Here is a 27849-nt window from a genome sequence, read left to right as displayed (position 1 = left end):
AGAATTACAAGCTAGGTGTTCTTTTCTCACAGAATAAGTAAATTTTATTTTCAAACCAAATATGTGAGACTACCAGCCTAGGCACAACCCTTTTCTTTATGCAGTCCCAGTTTCAGGTCTGCCATCCCTGTGTGGAATTTACAGTTACCAAATTTCAATATTTTTAATGATGTTCTGGCAATGTTAGCAGCCTTTCCACAGGAGAACCATTTAGCAGATATCACTGTACTCTCAGTAATTAATTAATTAATGATCAGTATATCTTTCCTATATCCAAAAATGTTTACTTAAACCTTACTTAACAGGGTTACGGAAGTGTGTTCAGAAAGGACGCTTCAGGGTGAGCTATCTGGTAAAGCAGTGTTACAGCCTGAAGAGAAAAGTGCACGCTGATTTAGGTGAGTGATTGTGAATGCCATCTGTCTTAATCATATGGCCAAGCACATGAAATTGATGTTTCAGGATATTTTATAACTGAAACAGCTGCATTCATTCATTCATTCATTCATTCATTCATTCATTCATTCATTCATTCATTCTTATTGCCGGGAATAAGTGGGAATTGTTTTATTTTCTTCTGTAATCTGAGAACATATTTTCCATTGACTGCCTCAAACTCACACCTTTATGAAGTCTTCCAAAACTTCTAGAAAAATTATAGTTCTAGCTGACCCAAACAAATTGCTGGACTTGTTTTTCTGCCTGAGAAGAGAGTTACGGTCATCTGGCACGTCTGCAAAGAAATTATAGAATAAATTACCATTACTATAATGTATTTATCATGGTGGCAAAATTATATGTGAATGCTCATAATGAAGAATTGAAGGTCATCTCTTTTGATTTAGCTGTTTTTTTGCAATGCAAAATCCTTTTATTGTTTGCAATATCTAGGAAACAAGATTTTCAGTGGATATGTACAGTATTCTCTAACTTAGCAGTTTTCAGTAAAGAACAGTAATAACACATACCCTTGATTTTAAATAAATATTTTGAGTTGGGTATACTTTCATTTTCAAAGTTGATGTAGTTGTGCTTTTTTAGCACTTAACACTGAGTATGGCTGGTTCTTGACTCACAGTCCTGAGCAAATGCAGCCTGCTGCCAGTTGGTGGCTGAGCCTCCAGTTCTGCCACTAAAGGAGTAGAATCCAAGAGCTGCAGATTTTGTGTGTCCCCCAGTCATTCTTGCACCTAGGAAACAATCCCAACCCCAGTTACAAGGGGTTTTTTTCTGTTATTTTTTCAATCACACAGCCCAAACAAGCTCTAAATATAGTGTGAATATAATCACCTAAACTGTCATTAAAAGACTCCTCTCAATCAGCAGAGCCTGTTCGCTGATTGTCACCCGAAACCTTGCAATTAACCCAACTAGTATTTTTGACAAAATAGAAAAGTGTAACTTGATTAATAGTGCTATCTCAGGAATGTTTTTTCCAGTATTTATTACCATTAAAGGTGCCAGTCCTGCATAACATAACAATTTTTAAGACTTCACAACAGATACAACTAAATGAATATATGAAAAATAGGCTTTATCTAGCTTCTAGAGATTTTACGAACAAAGTTCAAGTGCTTGAATTTTTCCATGCGCTTCATGTGAAGATGTAACAATAAATTAAATTAAGGTAATCCACCATATGCAGTCAATAAGGCTTTAAACTGAATTTGAAAGTAATGTGTTCTAGGCAGCACCCAAATGTAGCTTGTCTAGAGCAATGAGGAGGAAATAAGAGTTGTTTGAATTGCAACTGTTAGTCATTATCAAGGACTGAGTTCAGCAGTACCTAATGTACTACATTCAAACTAGCATCACCTGAGATCTGCTAAATAAAGTTTTAGGTTAGTAATCATGCCAGGTTTTTTTTGGGGGGTGGGGAGGAGAGCCTCATTGTATGCACTATAGTTTCAGGGCTTTACCCCTTACCTGAATTCCACCTTCTATTCTGTCCCCTAACTGCTTTTCTCCTTCTGTTTCCATATCTAAATAATTCCTGTTCTGGTTTATCAAAACAAATTAGAATTAGCAAAATACAGCTGAAACGTCTGTATGTGCTGTAACATATCTGACTAGTTTTCTGGCAAAAGTTTTTTCTATGCTTATGTCTCATTCTGCATTGCTGTGTCCAAAAATGCCAAGTCAGGCTGTAGAGGATACTTTATATGGTTAAACCTTGCTTTGATCACCTGATCTTTGTCAGGGTTGGGCTATGTGGGAATCCAAGAACCTTTAGTAGCTAATGTCAAGACTACATGTTTAGTGCATTTCCCCTACAAAAGGAAAACATATTTTTTGGTGTGTTTATGTAATGGTGGATTTTTTTTTTTTGACTTTTAATTCCTTTTCAGTGGTTCCCTGTCTCACAAAGATGAAAAAATTTCAAAGGTAACTTTTTGAAACCTTCTGTCCTTATTGTGAACTTCTTGTGTAACATTGTTGCTACTTTTAGCATCTGACACTTTAAATTACTTACAGTAATCCTGAGTAATTTATGATAAAAGAATGGGATATGATAATATTAGATATATTTGTTCTGGTCTACTTGGAGTCAGTTAATGTTTTTAAGAAATGCATTTGCTGAAAGCCTACTTTTATAGAAGGTCGAGGGGTTTATCTTTTTTTTTTTTTTGTATTGTAAAGCCTTGTCCCATTAAATGAATTTAGGCTGACTAAAAATAATTATATTCTGTTTTTCTAGAGAAGTGTACATGAGACATTGCTTGGATTTCTAGGTGAAACTGTATGGCATTGAAATACTAGGTGATGATTGAACCTTGGAAAGAAGCTGAGAAGTGGCAAATAGAGTGCAACTAACGTGAGCTGCCTGAGAAGCAAAGGATAAATTATCTATTCTATGTGTACAGTAATAAAAAAAAAAGTGCATTGTTTTTCTAATTTCTTGTTCATACAAATGGATTTTAAGCTTGTTCATGCATTCTAGTGTTGACTGCATCTTTTATCTTCTACAAGGCCAAGTATTGACTTAAATGTTATTTCTCAGTTGTTATCAAAGCAAGTTACATTATTATATTCAAGACCACGTCAGGTGAAAGTACCATCCTTAAGAAATTTCCCAACAGCCCACCATCTTTGTCTTGAGTGGAACTTTGGTTAAGTGTATTTTTCACTTCCATAGGTTCAGCAGTATTGCTATCGTAAAGAGTTTAACTTTTATATTGCAAAGTTGCTCCTCAAATGTAGTCTAGATTTAAAATTTAAAATTTAAAATTTTAAAATTTTTTAGAGACATCTTGTAACTTGAGTGTTTTTCTAAAGACATTTCAAAATTTTCATTTTTATGTTTAGGTTATCCTGAAGTTCTAGAACATATTTAATAAATTAATAAATGCTTGGATTTTGTTTCTTTTTTACTAAAACCTTTGGGGTTTTGCTGGTATAGAATTATTTATAGTTGAGAAATGTAGTCTGGATTATTTTTATGAGAGGTTATGTATTATTTTTTCTCTAATTATTCTTAATGGATATTGCCTTAGGTTTGAAATAATGTTAGCCTAAGCCAATACTGTGCTTTTCAAAAGTCAGCTAGCTGGAGCAAAAGCACCTTACAAATGCTACTTAACTGGGGGCAGGTGATCAAACAAAGCTGGTGATCCCTGTGTTGTGCTGCATTGTTTTTTGAATAAAGCTTAAAATGCATTTCCCAGTTTTCCCCATTTCAGGTGGTCTCTTCCATACTGCAGTGTCCCTGTCTCTAATAAATTATAAAGGATGCTTTGCACATCAAATGGTTACTGTCACTGTTGTCATGAGTACTGTGATAGAACAAAAGAAGTTATGTTTAAAGAAAATAGCCAGAAAAAAAATTCTAAATCTACATGTTTTCTACAGAAGTGTAGGGTAGATAATTATTTAGACCACACAGGCTTTTAGTGTCTGACTTGGATTTCAGCTCCATAAATAGTTGCACCAGTCAAATGGGCTTTCTCCTCTGCCAAAACAGAGGAACTCTTGCTTCACTTTCCCCTTCAGCGTTCCTAACTACACAGTTCATCCCACCTTTAAGTCAGGCTCTGCTGCTCAGTGTCAAGAGGTCTCTACTCTGCCATCTCTCTGTTAAGAATATTCACCTAAAACCTTAGTATTAAAAGATCAGTAGTGTTAGCACCTTTTCATAGTATGATCATATCACATGGCTAATCGCTGAACGACAGTCATGTTGTTTAAAGTTGATTTTATAATAAAAAATTCTAAAGCATACAAACTCTGCAGGGACCTGCAGTTTCTACAGCAGTGGCAATTCAGTAAGTTAAATAACTAAAGCACTAACTATGTTTAGACAATACTGTGTACACTCTGAATTCTGCTCACCCGTAAATGTGCTTGATGCATTTTTAATAAGCTTTCATATGGAAAATAATTTGTTGTGTTCTCTCCTTAGATTGGCTTTTTTTTTTGTTGTTCCACTAATATAAATTATAGTGCATTCCCACACACTTCTAAATTAATTTTGAATGTATGTTTTGAATATTCAAGTAAAAATTTGACATAATAAACAACCTTTCAGGCATCAGAGAAATTAAAAACAGACGTGCAGAATATTAAGTTACACTGGATGATGAACTCTGCCTATCATCAGCAAGCTGAATTGCAGAAAGTGCAAAAAGGTACAAGAAGAGGCATTGAAAAGAATTTTAAATCTTCTAGAATGTTCACAGTTGCTGTGAAGTCTGTTAGATTTTACAATACCTTTTGATTTCATGTCAAAGATGCTTAGCCACTAATGATCAGCATTCATACAGATATTAAGGAAGGCATCCTCTGCTTCTTTGAAAGTCCCTTTCCATCATCAAGCTAAATGACTCTTACGTAAGTTTCCGCTCCAGAAAAACAAGTGAGAACTAACACCTTTTTATGTAGGAAGGTGGATACAGAATAGCTGTATCATTGTAAAGGTCTGTAGTCACAGTTGTGACATAGTCATGTCCTAAAACTTGAGTGCATATTTTTAGGGTAAATTTAGTTGTCCCACAGTGAATTAATACTACTGTAGAATAGAATACTACTGTATTCTATTCATTTATTTGCTAAATTTGTATTGATGTCAAATGGCATGCCTGTCTTTAACAAGTACCTGGTTAAAAAACTATTTTAAATAAGGGTTTAAAGGCATGAAACCAGGCATAAAATCTGTTGATTATAAACCAAATGGCACAAATTGGAAAATAAACATTAATTACAGTCTGAAGGATATACTCTGCCTAAACTTACCTAAACTGTAACAGTAATAAAAGTGCTACTAATAAAGCAGAAACTGGTTATGGCACATGGCATTAGTATTTTTGAGTTTAAAACTTTTACCCCACAACTTGTATGAACTTGATTTGATCCTCTAAAACCTGTTCTGTATAGCATCTCAGCTGAGTTCAGGGGCTTTTTTAGGTTAGTTTTGTGCTACATAAAACATGTTTTCAGCTTAAGGTAAAAGACAGGTTTCTATTATGAGTCATGCTATCACCATGTAGTGTTAATGTCTAAAAAAGTTTTCTAGAAGTTGTACACAAGAGTACTTAGAAGTCAGCTTTACTGGAAGTCTCCTTTTTATTACAGATCTGTCCTTAGCACCTCATTTTAGAAATCATCCAGTCAAAGGAGCTTATGTGAGCCTGTCATTCCTGACAGCTTCCTGCAGGCTGTTAGGTAATAATCCCATTTCTCTTGGTTGTGTTCGGGTAAAGGCCAAAGTAACAAAACTGTGTCAGAACCCTAAGGCCTTTAGAAAGGGCTGTATTTTTCTAAAAGCTTTACATTTCTTTTCTAAAAGATTTACATTTGCTTTCATTAGGAATAGAAATTACAGAAAATCTTTGTGAAAAGCAGCTCCCTCTTTTAACTTAGGTCCTGTTATTCTTTTTAGCCTTCACAGTTCATTGTGTGCTACACAAGCCATTAAACTGGGTAAGCCAGATATAAATCTGAAAGAAGTGTGTTCCATCACTTGCGCTCTGATAGATGAATCAATGTGAAAAAATAAAAATATATTTGTAAACTATTAGAATAAAAGCTGAAAATCAGGACTTTTATCTGGTTTTGCACCCTTGGTTGCAGTTTCTTTTTGAAAGGTTGAGTGGGGATCTATTCCAAGATAAGTTTTGTTGCCAGCTTTTTTGGTCAAAACTTGTTATAACCAGCTATCAGCCAGACCTTGTTAAACAAGCTACAAAGGGCCATCGTCTCCAAGGGAAGAAAAAAAAAAAAAAGAATTTAAAAAGCAGTGTTGGCAAAAGCAGTAAGGTTTGCAGAGACATCTAATGAATTAGAATTCACTCTCTTGTTTAGCTTCCTATTTTCTTTAAGTGTAAACATGTGCGATTCCTTCATATCCTAGTTCACTGTGACAAGCTCAGGGTGTCCTTGCCCTTTGATTTCCCCATCTGCTGTTCCTCACCTTGTGACATTACACAACTAGCATATATAGCAAAATTAGGGTGGTACAAATATACCATATACAACATATTCAAGAAATGCAAGAACAGAAAAAGTAAAGTGATTGCAGTAGTTAATAAATGCACTTAATCCTTTAAAACTTCTATGCATTTTATTTAAACAGATATTCACTAGTTTTCTTGCTATTAGGCTAAAAAATATATATGTAAGAACCCAACTGTTATTTTTCATGTGTTAAAGTTTGAAAAATTCATTTAACTTCCAGCTTCAGAGAAATTTTAACATTCATAGAAGGCAAGTAATCAGAAATGGTTGTATTTCTTTTTTATTTTTCAACTTTAACTGAACTTCTAAAGATTGATCCCTGTGCCAGGGATCCAAAAGCATGTACAATTTGAAAATAATCAAACACTTTATCACCATAATGAATTGTACAAATACAAGTGAGGAACCAGTTAGATTGCAATTTTAAAGATTTAGATGCATAGGCACAAGCTAGCAGCAACGTATCTTTGCAACAAGAAGCATCATAGAAAGAGATAGCAACGGAAAAATAAGTCCTCACCATGTGAAGTAGCTTGTTTTTGTACTCAGGAGTTCTGTACCTCATGAAAGAGATATATTATTTTGAAAGAGGCCATTGAACAACATAAAGATTATACTTTCTACAATCTGATTAAAAAAAATTTTCTTCATGTAAAAGGAAAGTTTTGAAAGATTTCAAAGGTATCAAACACTACTGAAAAGAGGAAGAAAATAAGCTTCTGAATTTGTGCTGCTTAGGAAAAGAATTAACAGTTTCCTTTACATCATGGAATGGAAGATTTAATTGGAGTGAAGTTATACAATGTTCTCAAGAAAATCAAGTAGTCCTCAATAAAACAAAATACTGCAAGTATTTGCACAGACCAAAGAACCATCTGCAAGGTGCTTTTAAATGTGCTTCATCCCACATATTTTGCTGGGAAGCAACACTATTTCCCATTATTTTCAATTAAAAACTGGTTGCAACTGAATGATGTATGAAGCTGAATAATGTACGACCATTTCACTAGTCTCATTTTCCTTGGTATCTATAGTACACTTTCGAAAGATTTGAAGAATTATGTTTCTGATTTGATAGCTTACCATATTCTATTTACTCTACCACTTGCTTCAGGTAAAACCAACAAACATAAACTGAGTTTTAGCTATCTTGGATGTAAGATTTTATTATCTATTTTATATGGATTGGGGGAAAAAAATGTTCAGTAACAACTAGAAGAAAATAAAGATGTGGATTTAGAATAAATGATTTAGAAAACCAGAGTCATGTTATTTGTTTTAGGGAATTTTTTTGTCATTTTCCAAATCTAAGCAAGGTCAATCAACTGTTGTAACATTTGAATTGTACAGTTCATTGCTGTTTCATCTTAAGCTCTGAGAAAGCAGATAGTGGTATTTAATAAAGTATATTCTTTTTATTCACTTTTGTTAAATACATGTTTACACTTAAGAAAATTTAAAACAATACATGAAAATTTAAAATCATTTAAAACAATATATATAAAAAGTGCAATTTTTCATTAGAAATACAATGGGATGTCACACTATGTTGCAAGCTAAATGTTTATTTCAAAATTGTAGGCTGCATACAAGCAGTGTTTAACTTTTATAGGACTATGTAACATCACTCTTTCTAGATCTATTCTTTACATTGGAGCTCTTTTACTAGTAAATGAGTGAACAGGGAAAAAGACCAAAACAGAAATTACTATGAATGTTACAAGCACTTAAGACATCCTGAAGAACAGTAAGATGAGCATCATGGAAGAATCTGCATACCTGGCCCATTTTCTGCCCATTGGAAGAAGCCACACTGTTTTTCCTTCCCAAGAGGGCACACAAAAAAGTTCTTTCCATTATTGGGACCGATCTTCAACACAGTCTTCATAACACATCGCTTGCCATGGTTACAAAACGGAAAATCCAGGTCAGCCCACTGCCAAAGAAACAGGTATCAGGCACATGTGATGGCTATGACTTCCTTATTTTAAAATGGACAATAGAAAAAGAACTACAGTGGATGCCATGGAAAAAATTCTTCCTAGTAATTAGATTAGTTTTATCTCTTTTGTGAACACTTTTTAGATTTTTCTTTAACATCAACTGCTACTGCATGCTCTTTGACTGGTATAAATTGAAATTATGTTAGCACATAGTTGTTTTTTTTTTTTTTTTTCAAATGTAGGCATTACTGTCTTGAGTCCATCTATTAACTACCTGATAGTCATGACTGTCAGGTCACTTTTCAGGTCAACCTCTTTTAAGACACCTACATCCATAGCAAGGAGCAGAGGCCACCAGTTGCAGCTAGGAAGTCATATTAGGTATTAGTGCAGCAGTGGGAGGGTTTGCCCAGGGCGATTAAAGAATCACCATCCTGAGAAGTTGTCAGGATTTTGGCTAGCCAGAAACATGACTGACAATTAGATCTAGCTTGTAATAGTCCTTTCAGGAAGAAGCTGATCTGAACAACTTGTACAGGTCCCCTCAAACCAGTATTTCTCTTATGCATCTGTTTTACATCACTCAGAAGCAGATTAGGAGCATTTGCACAAGCAGGTGCCATCTCAACACTAAGAGAAGTAACTAAAACTGTTACGTTCATAGCTATTATTATGCTCTTAGTTTCAGTTCAGTGTGCAAGAGTATTTATGTCAAACTTTAAATGGAATATATCTGCTGTCCATGATTGACAGGTCACTGGGCCAAGGAGGTTGCAGGAACAAGCACTGATTATAAAAACAGGTCCTGAAGTTTTATACGTACTTGAAAGTATTCACACTGATTTTCCCTGGAGAGAGGGCAACAGTAAAACTGCCTTCCCTTGTTTTTTCCATCCTTCCTCACAACTCTGAGGCTGCAGAGACGGCTGTGTTTACTGCAGCGAGGATGCCCCACGCTCAACATACCAGTATCATCTCTCACATTAGTTTGAGGTGCGCTGTAATGACAGGTTACAAAATTACTTCTACATAATTTAAAAGGGATTACCAGCCAAAGAACTCTCTTCTACCATTACAACAGCTCACCCCGTGTACTTTTGCACACAGTGACAAAGGACTTGCTTCTCTAATGCACCTTTATTGTGCCTTTAAAGCTGAATGATTGCAAGTTGTGAATAGACACGACTGTGTGCTGTCCTTGAGGTATTATACCCTGAGGTTTTCCCCACCATGTCTTAAATTATTTTGAAGTACTCAAATTCATGTATGAAACAAAATAAATATTACTACCGATGTTATACTGCCCACCTCAAATTCTGTTATGTTCTAAAAGAGTATTCTGTTCTCAGTGGGAAAAAGACCAATACCACTAATTACTCCAGTCTGAAGGCATTTGTATGCTTCACAGAAAAGACTCCCACCCTCTTTACTGAAGCGTTACAGTAATGCTCAAATCACATTTGGACAAAAAATAATCCAGATGATGGGATGAAATAGAATTCTCTGAATGGGATATAGTTTCCTTCTTCCTCATGATTGAGACAACTTCTGACTGTCTGCAATACACAAGGTTTCATTTAAAAATTGTGACATGAAAAAGATTAATGCTCTGAAATGTATCTTTCCAATACATTTATAGAGCAGAAAAGCAGTAATGGAACCTTAATGAAAATAGAAAATATTAATTCATTCTGGTCAAGTTATCAGGTTAGGAATTTTATGTTGTCTTCTATGTCTGGAGGATTGCAGTCCTGCAGACACCAGCAGTTTTATTCCAACACCTCATTAAAACAGAAGAAGATAAAAATAACCAACAGATTTTTTGTTGGTTTTGGTTGTTTAAGAAAATACTATAAAAAAAGCATTTCAGTTGATGACTTGCTACAACAACCTGTTGTCATGATTGATACTATCTTATTTCTTGTTTACAGTCCTCTGTATTCTCAATTATCCTGCCTACAGCCTCAGTTCCTCAGTCTGTACTGAAAGTGTGAGGAGGAATTGTATTCATTCTGTCTAGCCTGGCTAGTCAGTGAGATCATTTCAAAACTGGTGCTTCAATAATGTAAGAAGTAATTTCTGTATTTCAGAACAGACACATGACGAAGAATTTTGTAACATATCATCAATATTTCACATTCAGCCTGCGTAATTTACCATTTTAAGTGACATCTACCTTGCACTCCTATTACTGTTGTTACAATCTGCCCAACTTTTCTGTGACAACCCTCATAGATTCTCACATTTCTCTTAACTAGGCAATGGATGTGTCTAAACAGGGCTCTGTAAATAAAAGTATGGGTAGAGAATTGAAGTGGTTATATACAGAATGAGGAGGGAAGTTAAGAGTAAAAGCAGTGATGGGGAGCTCATCAAGGTAACTGTACAGAGCTTCCTCTCAAGGAAGAATGTTGAAACCTGGTAGTTGACAAATAACTTAAATTAGAATACATTCATCCAGATAGCTTCCTTTTGTAATCTTTCACACTGATTTTAAGATCTCTCTAAGTAGACAGCAACTACTAAGTGCTAAGATCAGACAACTTAAGTAGAAATGTGCTTGACCTATTAAAACTAGACTGGCCTATTCAATGGGAAGAGCTGAACTATGAACAGCTGTTTAGCTTACAGCAGTACTGGCTAGATGCCAAAATCAGGACTTTTCTAGTGACAGCCTAGGTAATTCAGTGCTTTTGAAATCTGAATTAAATTATAGTTAGCCTAGAATAAGTTACATCTGGCAGAAATCCAAAGACAACACTGTCTGAGCCAAACAGCACAGTATTCAATTAATATTTAAGGATAAAGTTGGTTTATGGGATTACAAAGACTTTCTTTCATTTTAGAATACATACCTGATTGCTGTATTATATGGGTGAACCACAGGTACATGGTCAGTTTTCTGTTTCTTCTGTATGTGTTTGAAAGAGACAGGCTGCTGACAGGAAGACAAAGCCAGGGCAGCTACATTTGTTGAGGAGTCCTTCTCTGTGCTTCCCGCTGACTGGCAGGCATTGCTTTGGATCTGTTTACAATTGCTTTTTGGAAAAACACACTGAGAGTGTTCACCAGATATCTGGATATCATTTCTCAAAACAGTTTTGTTACCAAGATCTGTTAAGACAAGAGTTGTAGTTCCAAACGCAGTTTTCCTATTGATCTTTATTTCTGTGCTTGGTTTTCTGAAATCATTACAAGGGTACTTCATTAAGTTTGTGTTAAAGGCTGCAGAATCTTCAAAACTCTCCATCTTTGGAACTAAGGAAAAAAATTTATTAGTTATAATCCATCTGCATAGAATGCTACATTATATTTCTGATCTGTATTCATAAGTTGTCATTGGAGAATGAAAGAGTAAATTTACAGTATCATCTCAAAACCTCACAGTATCATCTCACAAATTAGATAAGAGTACAAAATATTTTACAATAAAAAAACTCATGCACCTTTAGAGTCATGTAAAACATGTGTTTCAAGATAGCATTACTATTGCTTGAGTAGGATCAATTAATAGTACTATGTAAATGAAAGCTATGAGACAATTAACCATAAAAAATTTAATTTGGCCCAAACACAAGGATTAAAGTATTCAAATTTTTCAAAAGAACCTTTGATAACCCCAGTAATGGGAGATCACAGAGTACAGCACCTCCCAGCAGCAATGCATTATCCATTTTTTAAGTATTACCTTACTATTGAAACAAAAATGAATATTCAGATTTTGGGGTTTCTTGTGTTTTCAGAGTTCCCACCCTTTCCAAACTTTGTGTTCATCCAAAATTAGTAATCCAAAATTAGTAAGAGGTTTTTCAGAAGAAAGCAGTTCAGAAATTTGCTTTGTGGTATAAACAGTTTCTTCACAGAATCAGAGGCCCTCCTAGTGGGCAATAATAATTTCAAAAGAATGGGAATAGTTTAATAATGCAAATTTAATACATAAGGAGTCTGTAGGCAATCCCCTTCCTGGGAAAAGGGTGAAAACCTAACGGCATCCTATGTGCAATCATTTTAGGTAGCTGTGAAACCACAGTGTTCCAGGAGAGAGTCCTTCCTTTTCTACTATATCCAGTGTATTCCATACAAAGAAGAGGGAATTAAGCAGAACATGGGTAGATGAGACATACACAAGGGCACACTCTCTCCAAAGGCATTCTCACTCAGAAACAAAATAAGAATCTCTACATTTGACTTGGAACATGACTTGTTTCCAGGCTCCTTCCATTTTGCCACTACTGCACAGTCAAACATACTGGTTTCATTCAGACTTTTTAAGAAAGAATAGTAGTAGCTTGGCCTTGTACTTAGCAAAGGAGCATGGAAATTGTAATGTAATTGTAAATATCTGTCTACAGACTGAATTATTTCAGCTGTAGGGCCAGCAGCTAATTTTACAGACCAAGTAGTCTGTCCTCAAAAATTCAGACTTTTCTGCTGACAGTAGGTATTTTTAGAAACAACATTAAAAAACCAAACACTGAATCAAGTGAGAAGGGAAACACTCCTAAGGATTAAAAAAAAAGAGAGGTAAGAAAACCTATATTTGAAAAAAAAAAAAAAAAAAAAATCTCAAATACCACTCCTATGCAAAAATAAAGTCTTATTAAAAAAACCAATTTCCCGTCAGTATTCCATCAAGTCTAAGACAGCTTCAAATTCCACACCTCATTTCAGTAACTGCATGTAACTAAACAAGTAAAACTCACAAGTATAGGAGAAGGAACAAGATTTTGTTTCAAAGCTTAAAGTAAAGCATTTGTGCACATGGCATGACATATTATAAAGGCCAGCTGACAGCATTAATTGCAGGATAAATGTTAGTTGGTAAATCCTACTCTGTGAACAGATTAAAATTTTCAGGTTTCTGGTGCTGATTTGGCAGAAGAATTATGCAAGATTAGCCTGTGTTGCCAACAACTGTCATGTAAGACACAAAGACATACTTTTATTGATTCCTGACCTGAGAAAATGAACTATAGCTAGTGCCAAATAAGCGTTTTCCACACATCACTCCAGTCATAAAATGATTAAGCAATGAAGCAATATTTCATGTAGATAGCAGCATTAAAAGCTCCAACAAGACACAAACAACAAATTGAGGTAAGAAGTTCAGAATCATTTTTACTCTGAACTTGAAGGGAAAAAAGAAGCCTTAGAGAAACCTGGCATCCTTTTAGAAAAGGGTACTAAAATGTATTGCTTTTGTTCACATGAAAGAATGACAGGTAATTTCCTGACCTTTTTCTGACCTTTGACGATTTCTAATTCAGACTTATACTGCAAACTTTGAGGGATTTTAAGGAGAGTTGAAAGAATGGAGATTTTTCTCAGTCCTTGCACCAGTAAAAACAAAGGGTCACTGAAGACACTGATCTATAGAACCCCACCTGCACACCAGGCTGGAAGACGACACTTACAGGGTTTAAGACAAGACAGTTTCCATATTGTCTGTGTGAGGTTTCTTCAAAATCTGACTTCGAGTTAGCTAGTTATATATATATGGTTCACAATGAGACACTTCTACATAAAAACTACACCGAAATCATAGACCTCCCCTCTTTCCCAATACAGATGCCAGACAACCCTTCAGTACCTTCAGGTCTTGAAGTCAAACAGGCATCACAAATTTCAGCAGAAGGCTTGTTTATTAGGGTGCAGCACATACACGTCCACTCCTCTTCAGATTTCCGAGCTACATGTTCATTAGAACATGACCCCCTGCCATATGCCCAGCCAATTAGGCTGTTTCTAGCTGGCAGTTTGCTGTGAAACAAAAGAATGATGTTAGTGTTTTGTGACGTTCCCCCTACAAATTGCCTTACACCACTCTGTGCAGGGAGGCATGGGCCAGAGAACAAGCAGTATGCACTGTTAAGCCTCCTATCAGAGCTCGGACAGCATGTCACTGCTCAAGTTTGATTTTTCTTTTCTTTACCTCAAGGGAAAATCTTTCCAGATGCTGCAGAAGTAATACAAATAAAAATATTTAAACAAGAAATTGACGCAAAGTTAATAATTAACTGGTGTACTCTCCAGGACAATGCCCCAGTCTCTCAGATTCCTTACCACTTCCAAGTACTGCAGCAAAAAGCTTGGTGAGAAAGGGAGACTGTTTCAGGGCTTTCCTCCCATCTCTTGTACACAACACTTGCTAACAAATGCATTACTGGATGAAGAACTGTTTAGAAGATGAACTGCAGAAATCACAGTCTAGCAAATATTTTTTTTTGTTCTCATTTAAATGCTACACATAAGCCCACATTGTTATCATAACAGCCAAAAGCACTGAAAGCTTTAAAAGTTAGAGGGTCTCTTGTGTGTCACCATCTGCTAGAAAGCCTTTTAAAATGTAGGAACCTGCTCAGAATTAAGGAACCCAGCTGTGACCTGTGCGACAAAGCTACTCCAGACACCACTAAAGATTTAATTGTATTTATTTTCCTGTAAATTATAACTTCCTATGTTGATAGACTGATTTAGAATCACAGTTACTCCTTTACAGCTTCCTGTTATAAAGGGCTGCTCTTGTCTATCCAAACCCTGACAGCGTATTAAATGTAACTTGAATTCACTAGTTCATGTATGTATGCTTTTAAGTGCTATGATATTATCCAACTTACGGCTGATCAGTTGTCAAGCGGTTTTTTATGTAGTTTTTGTGGAATTCTGGACTTTTTGGATACTTTTATTAATCCCAAGAATTTAAGCACTTCAATCAATAATGCAAATGCTGTAGCTGGGCACTGTTGTGACATTCCTTTGACCCATCACTTTTTCCATAATGATCACTTTCTGTAAGAGGCTAGAGTTCTAAGACAATGGTAGAGATATCCACTACCTACCACATCTTCCACAACAGGAAAACTAAGGAGGATAATGAGAACTGCTGACATTCCAAAGAGTCTCAGCTGTTAAGAGGTAGAACAGACATTACACCAGCATTCACCAAAATAGTGTGGCTAGCAAACAAAACAGCTGAACTGCGTGAAAATGGGTATTTTCACATTATTAGATCAATTGTTCTACACAGTTATCAAAAAATGCATTACTAGACTAAATATATTCAGTGTGTCATCTGTCCTGTCATTATACTCTCATACCCTTTCCCAGTTTATGAAATATGTGGGGAAATGTCTATTTTTTAAATTCAAGGTACATTTGAATTTGATGGGCTAAATTTATAATGGGGATTTTCTAATTTTTTTTTTTTTTCAGTTGAGCAAAATCCTAAGCTAGTTAACGTGACCACAGAACCACTGGGTTGAATTCTACAGTTTATGATCAGTAGCAAGTCAGTCTAATTACATGGGCCCCTTCCAGTCTTTAAATGTGAAAAGCCTGGAATGGCAAATAAATTAATTGAGCTATACATAATTTTACATAGTAACAGTTACTGTAAAAGAGAAGAGAGCAGTAGAAAAAAAAGAACTGACCATTAGGATAAGGACAAAACAAGAAACCATCTTTTTATTTTATAGCTACCACTACCATGTTTTTAACTTAAATACAGCACTCTTTAATTGTTTATTAAAAAGTACAAGAAAATGCTAAATCACTACTTGTTCTAGAAAATGGAAAGATTTTTTTCCTGACACTGTTTTCTAGTTATCTGACTCAACAGAAGAATGCTGTCTCCCTACACTTCTGCAAAATATCTCATTATTACTTTCTGAAAATACAGCAGATTTGGGTTATCAGCTTGTGAAATATTTATCTTCCATGCTGGAATTTTCAATATTTGATCTGTACTCAAAGGCAATTTTTTAAGCTTTAAGCAAAATCCCTTCAGCCATCTGAGTCTTGAAAGAAGCTTGGAGGTAGGAGAGGGATTTGTGCGTTCTGTAAATCTTATCTAAAACATATATATATATACACACACACACTAACGAGGCAAAGTCACAAAGTGAAACAGCATCTTATATTAGACTGACAGAGAGTATAAAGGCAGAATTCTGAAACCTCAGATGAAAATTTTCAAGAATAACCGATGCCTAAGTCTGAATAGGGTACTTTTGTAACTTTTACCTTTTGACCCTTTGTGATATCAAATGCACTTTCTGCTTTCCTGAAATAAAAGGAGGAAAGCTGCTGCTAGCACAATTTATGTGGAAGTGAAAGTGCCTCTGTAGCACACCTACAGCAAAAGCTTTTAAAATCCAGTAAGGAGGAAGAAAAAGTACTAAGCCCCTAAAATATTTGCTGCACCATGAATTTACTGAAGTTTAGTTATCCTCAGTATAATTCTATATCCAGAAGAAAATCACACAGATGCACAGCTATCTAGATATGCCATGACTGATGGGGCTATCCTGCAAAAAGAAAGACAAATTCCTACTTCATTATATTCAACTCAGTTGTATGGAAACATCCATGCCCTTTATATTGATAACACCAAGAACAAAGGGCAACTTTTCCGGTGACTTAGTTTCAGTGAATAAATCTGAGTACTCTGAATTGTTTCATAATTCCTACATTTGATTAGAGCAATAGCTGCTTCATAATAGATGACACCTTTGAAAAGAATAGTAGCAAAGAATCAAAGCATCTAACCATTTTTAAATACCAATAGCCAAAACCTTTTTTTTTTTCTGCAAGAGGTTCTGTTTTCATCTGGCATAGTTAATTTAGTTATAAAATGCACACAGATTCATTCTATTTCAAAGGGGGTGTCCTTTTATTGTAACAGCACTTTGAGGTGCTTAAAAACGTCACCATGCTACCATCATACCTAAGATTGACAAGCTGGGGATCTGCCTTTTGACATTGAGAGCAGAAGTAAGTCATCCTGTTATGGTCTCCCAGACGGCACACGGTGATGCTGCCACTGCACTCCCTGCAGGCTGGGCGCTTGTACACTCTGTAGTGTCGGTACAGCGGGGACCCAGCTTTGCGGCACTGAAACAGAACGTGTTTAAAATCCTAGTTAGAGACTCAGGATCAATTTTACATGAGTCTGAAAATAAAAAAACCCTACATAAACTGTCAACTCAATGACTACATGAAGATATTTAAAAGAGACACTAATAAAGGCTATCCCTGTATTTCTCATTATTTTATGCAAAGAACTGACAAATCAGGTATAACAGTGTCTATAATTATCCACATAATGAAATAAAAGGGGGAAAAAAGCATACTAGCAAGGTGCAAGCAAATGCATGCTAGGAACTCTGAGTTCAGCTGGACCAGCACTGATTCAGCACCAGTTGTCTTTGACCTGACATCTGCAGGAGTCTTCTTGAAGAGCTAATGAACTCCAAACAATGCAGCATAGAAAACACAACAAACATAAACTACAAAACAAACACCACCTTCTCTCACCCCCAAAGAGCTAAAAACTCAGCACAGCTCAGATGTGATACTACAATATGGGTTAATAAGCCTTCCCAAAACCTAAAGAACTGTGCAATGCAGAAATATTCCCAAGATTCTGTAAATGCTGGGTAGTGCCCAGTAAAGTTGTGCAGCTACGTCTTGGCCCTGGCCATGCCAGACAACTTGGCTCATGAAAAGCCACTTGGCACTATGGTGAGCTCCCCAGAGTCTGGCAGAAAGCCATATTAAATTAAGTATAGTACAAGCCCAAGGGCACTGACCTGAAAAGCCTGCAGACAGCTGGTAGGCGCATTTCATGAGACAATTCCCAAAACACCCATGTAGTCAGCATAGACACACTACAGCTAAAAGGGGCAAAAACAATCTAAACAAGAAGAGCCCAGCAGAGATGCAGCCAACTCTGCAGAGCCACCCAAGTTTCTGCCCTACAATTGCAAATCCTTGGGCTCAGTTCAAAGAACACCACAGCTGGCCAAGTAATACCAGCACAGCCCTGGCAGAGTTCTCTAGCTCTAGCTCCATAACGTATGAAAACCCTTGGAGTTCTCCCAAAACACAGGTGTCACTGAGCACAGTGCATTTGCTTCTACTGTGCTCTTATTCATCAGTCTTGCTGAAACAGAATTCTTGTGCCAGTGCAAACTAGTAATTCAATCAGAAGGAATTACTAATATATATTTGCATGAATATTCACAGCTGCCTCCTCAAGGTTTTCCGTTTCTTATGAGTAGCTTTTTTCCCAGTTATGCAAAAACCAAACAAAAGCAACAGCTTTTTACATAAACAAGATTCATCTCTGCATTTGTAATGATGAAGTATGATGACTGCAAACAATCTATAAAAAAATTCAAGCACTATCCCTCATTAACATATTTTCATGATGTCTCTTTAAGATGGAAGGAGAGGCTAGCCCTTTTAAAAGTACTTGACTGATGAGTACTTGCTAAGTGTGGACTACAGAAGTTTTCAAATTGGATAAACAGAAAGTATAACTTGCTTATTATCAGTCCAAAAGCCTTTAAATTTCTGAGTATTAGAGTTGTTGCAGAACTAGAAGGTGTCTCTTTACTGGCAGACTTCATTATGAAGTCCAGAGAAATGAAAACATTTCCCTACCAAAAAACCAAAATACTCTTCAGTGGGTTGAGGGAAAGTAGATATTTAAGCAGACTGATAAACCAATTAAAGTTTTAGCCTTTATGATTTTACGAATGTTAGGTGCCCTCACCCTCACCTACCAAAGAAATTATTTTTAGCACTGCTAGCTCCTTGCCTTTCATGAACATCAAGAGCAAAAGACAAAAATGTCACTACTGCTTTTCTTTTTTTTTTTTTTTTTTTGTTTGCAGCCTAAAGAAACAAAACATACAAGAATTAGGTCATATTTTCTCTTTTTCTATTGTGGAAAGTTAAAGAGCACCATGAATTATGGAGTTTATACAGGAAGAAATTAAGTCCTACTGAAGTTATAGCACTAGGGAGAAATTGTAATTTATTTCACTTTATCAACCAAAACATTATTTGAGTTAGGAAAAAAAAGTTGTTAGAAGTTGCAAACTATTTAGTCAAACAAATTTAATTGTTATTTCAAGTTTGATATAGGAAGGAACATCAACTACCTTCATACTTCCCAGGGACAATCTCTAGTTCCTAGTTTGAAGAGTAATCTTTATGTTACCTTACATGTAACTTTGTGCTTAGCCTACATCAACTGTGACATGTTCAGACTGGCATAACAGCACATGCACAGAAAGACTGAACTGGCCCTCAGGCAGCATTTGTGAAAGTCTTTTGGGCCAAACTGTGCATATTTTGACAATCTTGACTCTCCCTACCTTTCCATCATCCGACAATTCACAATTAATATAGAGCCCACAAACCAACATTCCTAATCATAGAAACATTTGCTTTGTTGCATCTTTATACTGTTTTCACCAGATGATCACACATAGCTAACATGCCAGAGTAACATTTTGGAAGTTTTCCAGAAATATGTGCCAATACCTTATAAAAAAGCAGGGTAAAGTCACGGGTCATTTTCACCAAGCGACGTATATGCTCATCTGTCAGTTGGCAAACCTGTAAGAAAGACAAGAATGAGTTTTAGAATATTACAATGCTAAGGGACCAAAAAATAGACCTATGATGTAAGTGCACTTTGAACACTGATGTGGAGTTGCTTTTCTCCATGTTGTGGTAATTCCCTGACCCTATTATATGTATCATCTCAGTAAAACAACACACATTTACATTCTATGCTACAAAAACTCACTGCTTGCATACCAAAAAACGTGCTATGCCTCAACCATGCAAAACATGTGCTAGAAAATTCAGTTGTCTTACCCTATATTGACCAAAGAGCACATGATCACATAAATAAGAGTTAACAAGTCTCACATCCCTCCTAATTTCCTCATGGATCATAATATGACCTATCGTCTGAGGCTCTTTTCTCTGAGACATATTCAGGAAGAATACATGAGTCAAAGGCATCACAATTAGAGAGATTTATCAACCAAATTTATTTTTCTTAAGAACCCAAAATTTTAAATCACTTCTTTTTTTCTCTGCTATATCTCAGATAAAATTAAAATCCAGATTGATCCTATGAACAATTTTTGATGTTTAAAAAACTTTTCATAGACTAATCTTCCCCAGTTTCCATTTACATCCTATGCAATCTCTGTTTTGCAAAAATCATTTTCTCATTCAAAGTTTGAAAACACATGCTTGTGGATCTTAGAACATAAAAAGTATGATAAACAATGGTAAAAAAAACAATTGATGCCAGCTAGCAGGATAAGAAGTGGAAGAAGGGGCTGCAAAAATTATCGACTCTACCACATGAACTATTTTGGGTAGTAAATGAACAAAAAAAACCTGAGCACTCTTCACTTTCCCTTATTTATGGACTGTCAGTTTAATGGCAGCATAACAGCATGTCAGACTTATAATACAAAAATTAATCAGCTCCAAGGAATGCCATGAAAAACCTCCTTTTATAATGATAAAACATTAATTCAGTGTCCAAGAATAACTTAAGAAACTACAGATGACAAAACAAAGGTAAAAAAAGATAGCAAAATATTAAATAAATATGTATTTAAATTCTTAATATTTTGGTGTCCTTAAAAACCATCCTGAGACATTCACCTTAAGAGCTGGATGAAGACCACTATCAAAGAGTGCTTCATTCTTTATGATATTTCCCACTCCAGGTAATACTGATTGATCCAATAACACATCACACAACATACGGGTGTTCTGCTGCTTAATCTCATGTTCTGCTCTTGAGAAGCTAAACTTTGGAGAACAGACATCCAAACTCTCCATCATCCTCACTTTCTGCTCACACTCAGCTGCATTTCTGGAAGAGAAAAATACACTGATTAATTTTTATTTTAAATATAATCTAATATTGCAGTGTGGTTTTAAAAACAACACAATAAATTAGAGCATTATATGCAAATAACAGAAACCATGAAAATATCAGTGACAAGAAGTGGCATGGAAATTCCATTAAACACCTCTTCCAAAAACAGGTCAATGATACATGCATGGAACATGCATCTAGTCCAACATATAAGAAATCATCTCATTTTATTCCTAGTAGCTTGAAAAATATTTGCCAGCTACTTGCTTTAAAACTACTTCCAAGATGGGAATCCCATGTGTTTGGACCCTCAAACTTACCTAACTGTATGGTTACATGGTCCACTAGTTACATTTTTATATATATATATATATATTTATGTATATATATATATATATGTAAATATAATTTACATATTATATTTCAAAGAATCACAGAATATTCTGAGTTGGAAGGATCCCACAAGGATCATGAAGTCCAGTACTTAAGTGAATGGCCCAAATGGGGATAAAATCCTCAGTCCTGGCATTATTAGCACTATGCTCTAAACAACCAAGCGAATTATAATTATTTAATAGATGTATGTAGTAGTAGATTATTAACAGTAGTTATAAATTTTAAAAATACATATATTCATATTTTAAGACATATATTATTAGGATAAGCATACTCATTTGAAAATAATATCATACAAGAAGTCTTGTATCTTTGTGTTTTGTAATTTTATGTACACTTACATATGTTGCATGAATTTACATGCCCATTTCCATTCAAGAGCCTCGATCACTAAAATCAAGCTTGCTGGTGTGTTTTTTTAGCAGTGTGAAGTACAGTGCTAATGGGCATAAACATCTGCTTAATGTAAATTAGAACAATTATAAAAATTTGCTTCCATAAAGAAAAAAATAAAAACCCAACCTTGGGAGCACAAAAATTTGAAACCAGTAATTTTGACAGGCTGTTTGTTACTCTTGTTAAGAAGCGAGACTTGGATAGAAATTAACAGAGCAATGGGTTTCAGCATACAGATCTAAGGAGAGAATTAAATCCAACTTTCATCCCCAGTCTTGACACTACCTAATGAAACTATGGCATAGATGAAAATACGGCATACTTAAACTGAATGTAAGCTCTGATACAAAAGTAACAAACTGAAATTACCATACCAACAAATATGATATGTTTAGGAAGTTTTTTCTTGATAGAATCCAAGCACTTAACAATTTGTACATTATTTTTTCATTTACCTTAAAAGATAGTTATAAAAAGAAATAAACAGTTTACCTATACTCTACTGTCACATCCCAAAAACAAACAGTATCCTCCATAAGCTGTATCTCCAAAACTGGTTGTGCTCCATTTCTGTCTTTGCTTCCATCAGGATTAATGTGCATGGAACCATTCATACCAAAGTGAATCCTCGGAAAGAAAGAGAGTTTTTATAGGCATTTTAACTTTGCTATTGATTCCAAGCACTACACCAGTCTATTTTTAGAGCTGTGAACCTAAGCAAGTCAGTATGCATGTACATTAATTCCAGTCATTACCAGTAACACAGCAACAAACTTAGCTTACAGAATGCTCAATTCCCAAAGAAGAAAGAATGCTCCCCAAGTAAAAATCCCTCCAAAACATAGCTGTTTTTGTGTAGTCTTCATAATTCATTATGCATAAGTCAAACCTGATCATTAAGAAGCACCATTTCTGGTGCACTTAGAATTTTTTTTCACTTGACATGCTGATCGTCCAACACAGATTCGTAAAATTTCAGGAAGGCTGAAAGAAATGAGGCCACTTGACCAGAAAATTTTCTGCTAAATCAGGCAGAAGTCACCTGGTAAGAAAAGAAGGAATTTAGTCCCCATATTCCCACCACTGTTATCACATTGCAGCTAAATCCAGTAACACCATAAACAACATAATTAGTATTTGCCATATGTTGTTTTCTGCTTTTCTTTGCCTACAACCACAGCAAAACCTGCAAGTCAATTAAAAATTAATAAAAGAAATAAACTGAAAAATGCACAGATGGCAAAGTAAAAGAACAGACCCTTTCACGCATTCATTTTACAGATTAGTAATGCTTTAAGAGGTCTTAAGTTTTATAAAATATTCTACGAGGAGCTATGGTCTGACTATTACCTCATACATTTTATTTATTACAATTTCACCTGGTACCATCAAGTCCTAAAAACCATAAGACAGCAGGAATTCCTATTGCTATACACTGTATATCAGAAAAAGTATATTATTTTGTAGTTACAAGAAGATTTAATGGACTAAACCACATAAATGACCAAAGAAGTGCAATATCAGTTCTCTATTTCCAGTAAACCCAGCTTTCTTACATTCCCGGAAGGACAGGCATTTTAAATATTTGCAGATGGGCTAAGATAACATGTAATTAAGCCTATTCTTAAAGTTACTCGTTAAAACATGAAAAAATTAATGCTCTGAGTTACTTAAAAACCTGTGTCTTTCCAAAACTCTTCTTACAAGTCAGATGAGGTGATATAGTTGTTTCTATCACTTTCATCTTCAAAAGCCATTTTCAATTCTCAAGTGCCATGAGTAGTACTGCACAGGCTTAACTAGCCAAACTTATTTTTAAACCTAGACAAATTTATTTTTAAACCAAACTCTTGCATCTTGCTTACAAATGGTGATGCATTAAATGCTTCCAGAAAATTATTTTTATTCAGTTTTTAGCTGATGGTTTCATTTACCAAGCTCCAGCATACTATTTGAAATAAACTTTAAGAATCAAACTATTAGCTATTCTAGTGCCTTCTCAGTTCATGACTAGAAAAAAAAAATTGAATCATCACTACATGTTTACATTCAAAAGCATTAAGAAATTTATAAAATTTAATTCTAAAGTGTTTCATTACTTTTGATGTCCTGAAATAGGGAAAAATATAAAACTTCTTTTTAATTACAAATATAAAAGGCATGCTAATTAAACCTAGGAAATGTTACGCAATGAGAACTAGTAGTAAGGAGTTGATGATTTCTAGTTTTAAAGTAAAAAGGTGAGATTTTAGAATTATTTCATGCTACACGATACTGCAGGGATCTGAATGCACTGCATGTATTATAACTGTTTTGACTCCACAAAATGCAACTTCCTGTTTGAAACAAAGCATGTCAACAAAAAACTGTCCTTTTCAGATACCTTTACATGGAATCTTGGAGTAAAGCAGTAAGTTATCTAAACATGTGACTCTATCAGTATGCCTACAGTCCAGAGAGGCTGATGAGAAGTTTCCCTCTAACACTTTCAAATCTCTGAAAGTGCCATTAGCAAGATCAAGATGACCCCCTCAAATACATTCAATCTGAATGCATAGGAAGCCTTTTTCTCACTTACCTCAAAGCTTTCTGATCAAAATACATAAAAAGTTCCTTTCCCAATGTCTCCACACCCCTGTAAACGTGGCCAACAAGGAAATCATGACCAGAGATGCTCTCTTTACTTGCAGCAGTCTGAAAAATGAGTACATACACACAAAAAGATTAAAGAGAATTTATACTGCTTATATTCTAGCACCAGTACACATTCAGCAAGCAGCTGTACTAACTACTTTTCCAGCTTGGACAACATTTACTATTTTCTCCTTAAGCATTCTACCAAAAACAATGGGACTATTAACCCAGGAAGAAATCACTATTGCTAATGCTATCATAACTTACCTCAATTTTTTTCCTAACTAAAACAATACATCTTTTTTTAATCAGGGAATTTTATGTCTTTTCCTTCGAGTCATGAATTTATAATAAGAGTTTCAGACTGGTGTAAAATGAACAGGTACAGTTTGAATATTGAAAACATGTCAGTGTCAATTCTGCCATTTGCAGATCTATATCTTTCTTCAAATGTTAATAACAGGCTTTCAGTATTTTGCATAGTGCATTGTGTGTTACAGAAAAGCCTCCACTGAGCCCACAGAGATATCTCTCTCTTCCTACTAGTTTAAGGTCTAATCTCAGAAGCAGGTGAGCAGCAGGTAGGACACTACTAGAGAACAAGATAAATGTGAGATTGAAGCAGTCATATTTTCTTGCATAGCACATTGAAAACACACTGAAATTACAAGGAATGTCAACAGGCTATCTGGTCCAAACACCTGGTCAAAGCAGATACACTTAGGACAGGGAGCCCAGGGCCTTTTCCACTCAGACTCAGAGCAGCTCCAGGGACGGACACTCCAATCTCTTTGGGCACTTGTTCCATGGCTTGACTATTGTTGTGGTGGAAATTTTTTCTTAATACCTACTGAGAACTTCTCCTGTTGTCCCCTGTATCTGATGCTTCTCACCCACTGTGCACGTCCAACAGGAGCCTAGCTCTGTCTTCTCTATATCCTCCTTACAGCTACCTGAGGAGAGCAATAAAACCCCAGTTCTGTCAGCTTCTCCTTGAGCACCATGTGCTTCACCCTGCTAATCATACCAGAGGACTCACTCTAGTATGTTGTTATCTTGTTATTAATAGGGAGTTGCAAACTCAGGAGCAGCCTTGCAATTGCTGCTCAGAGGTAAGCATCACTCTCCTCAGCCTGAAGAGCCCAGCATGGGGCTGTCCCTCTTCTTGGAACTCAGTTTCTGCAGGACCCTAAGATCCTTTTTTGATGCAGAGCATTTCCCATCTGAGCAGCATCCAGGACTGTGCTGTTCCATGACACTCTTCTGTTCCAAGTGCAGGATTCTGCAAGTCCTGCAAATGCTGAACTTGACCTTCTACTTTCAGCCCATTTTTCTCAGCCTGTGAAGGTCCCCCTGACTAGCACCCCAAGGTCCCTTCAGACCCTGCTGAAACCTGTGAGCAGCAGATTCACTGTCCTCATAGCCCTGACGGCAGGGCTTCAGTTGCAGCACTCAATTTCAATGCAAATATGTATGAAAGCAACTCGGGGAAATCAGCCAGGCTTCTGCTAGTTAGTGACATTTCAGAGCTACTCTCTATGCAATCTCCCATGTATTATTACCTCGAAATGATATATATTTAGACAGTTTTATGGTTATTATTCTGTCGAGTAAGAAAATAAAAACATTTCTCGCATAACACTTTCTTTGTCTGTTTTCAAAATATGAAGAAAGCAAAATTTTGCTCCCATGTTCATGCTTTCCAATAAAAGTCTGCTGCTGTGCAACAATGCTTATTTTAACTTTAATCCACTCAGGGTTGTTTAAAATAAACCAGAATAGGAAATGACTGAGATGGAAAACTAACTTGTGTTTTCAAATATTTGAAGTTAAATTCATACCTCTTTGGTATCAGGCAAACCCTTACAGTCATCATAGTACAAACTCTCCTAAACAGTGTAATCTTCAGCAGTGGCCAAGGCTTTGGCCATGGTTAGCGGCCTCTGTGAAATCTAAAAAGTCCAAGACCCTTAGGTTGGTCATTTTCCAATGAATAGAGGCTGCCCTGAGGTGACTTTTACTGCACAAAGTGATGATAACGAATCTATTTGAGGAAGTGAGATTTTTTTTAGAAACCTTAGGAGCATAACTCCTTATTTCAAAAATCTGACCTGAAAGATATTAACCTATAAAAGCTAGTCCCAAGACATATCTTAGACAGACGTATTTTTCAACCACATTCTTTCCTAAATTGTTTCACTGAAGTACTATCTTACTGTGCCTTAATCACAAACTCCTACAATGCTTTATACACACTATAAGTGGGTAAAAATTCCCCAACTTTCTGCCTAGCAGAATCCAATATATTTACTTGCAACAAAAGCAACACACAGTCTTTTAAAGATGAGCAAAATGAGGCATGGGAAAAAAGATCCCTTAGCTAACTCTGTAATCAAAACCAGAGGACAGTACCTACACATTTCTCAGCCAAGTGATTTCTCCATCTGCTACAAGGTCCCAGCAGCTTTATACTAGTGAACTATTTTATGCTGTCAATGAAAGGATACAAACCAAATGTCACACTCGTTATTTTAACACTTGATCCAATTAAAATTGCTTTAAAAAATAATTATAGAAGTAAAAGCCCCCTTTCTGCAGGTCAACGTGTACCTTTCTCAGGTTTCACACAGACAGAATCATACCATGGTTTGGTTTAGAAGGGACCTTGAGCATCTAGGACATGTCTAGACTGAGAAGAAGACATGTCTGGACTATGGAGAAGGAAGACTAGCAATAATTTCCCTTCTATTTAACGTTTCCTCGAGCAACATGGTATTTTGAAGTTTATCTTAAGTGAACACGAGCCATTCTATAAGCTTTCCCTCATTACTCCTCAAATCTCCCGTTTCTACAGCTTCAGCATCGCCTTTACACATCTGACCTGCCGAGACCTATTATGCTGCTGACAGGAATATTTCTCAACTTCAAGGAAGCACAAAGACAGTACTCGCAGATAACACCCACCATCACCCACGGGCGACGGCAGCGGCGGCACGGGGTGCAACAACCACCCCTCTCGGAGCTCCGCCCGCCAGCCCCTGGCACCCTAGTGGCTCCTGCCCGCTCGCTTGCTCTCACCCACACCCGCCGGCAGTGACCACCGCGAGCAATAGCGCTGGGCCCCGCTGCCCGGCCCTGTCCCGGCGGCCGAGCCGGCAGCGCCGCTCCCCCGCCCTGTCCGTGCCCGTGTCCCTGTGCCCTCACCGCGCCGCCGCCCCGCGCGGCCCGCACGCGCTGTCCCGGGCGCAGGCGCGCCCGCAGGCGCTCGGCGCAGAGCGCGCAGCCCGGGCCCTCCACCATGGCCGCGATGGCCGCCGCCGCCTTTCG

The 27849-nt window shown here is 36.3% G+C and overlaps 1 protein-coding gene across 2 annotated transcripts; it reads right to left on the bottom strand.

Moving 5' to 3' along the window:
- Positions 1-552: 552 nt before the first annotated feature.
- On the bottom strand, positions 553-27849 carry NEIL3 (nei like DNA glycosylase 3). Of its 2 annotated transcripts, none has more exons than XM_059844570.1 (11): positions 27727-27848; positions 24467-24582; positions 22381-22515; positions 20877-21090; positions 19728-19802; positions 17119-17285; positions 13984-14153; positions 11249-11651; positions 9217-9391; positions 8230-8386; positions 553-733 (listed from the first exon to the last, which is right to left on the bottom strand). In XM_059844570.1, the coding sequence occupies exons 1-11, from the start codon at positions 27820-27822 to the stop codon at positions 618-620; spliced, it is 1824 nt and encodes a 607-aa protein (XP_059700553.1). In that variant the 5' UTR covers positions 27823-27848; the 3' UTR covers positions 553-617. The 2 variants fall into 2 exon arrangements, with proteins under 2 accessions (XP_059700553.1, XP_059700552.1); XM_059844569.1 differs by lacking the exon at positions 553-733 and adding an exon at positions 986-1190 and having other exon boundaries at positions 27727-27849.

The sequence above is a fragment of the Haemorhous mexicanus genome, chromosome 4 (genome assembly GCF_027477595.1).
Source record: "Haemorhous mexicanus isolate bHaeMex1 chromosome 4, bHaeMex1.pri, whole genome shotgun sequence".
Taxonomy (NCBI): domain Eukaryota; kingdom Metazoa; phylum Chordata; class Aves; order Passeriformes; family Fringillidae; genus Haemorhous; species Haemorhous mexicanus.
The sequence above is the reverse complement of the archived record's forward strand: the minus strand, read 5'-3'. Positions and strand labels throughout refer to the sequence as shown.

Bases quoted from the DNA above. Each gene is read 5' to 3' on its own strand.
- NEIL3 (XM_059844569.1), bottom strand. From the start codon at position 27,822: ATGGTGGAGGGCCCGGGCTGCGCGCTCTGCGCCGAGCGCCTGCGGGCG. The intron at 21,091-22,380 runs GTAAACTGTTTA...TTTCTCTTCCAG, and splicing joins GATGTGACAGTAGAGTATAG to AAATGCAGCTGAGTGTGAGC. The intron at 19,803-20,876 runs GTGAATGTCTCA...TCTTTCTTACAG, and splicing joins GTCTTCATCCAGCTCTTAAG to GTTTGCCAACTGACAGATGA.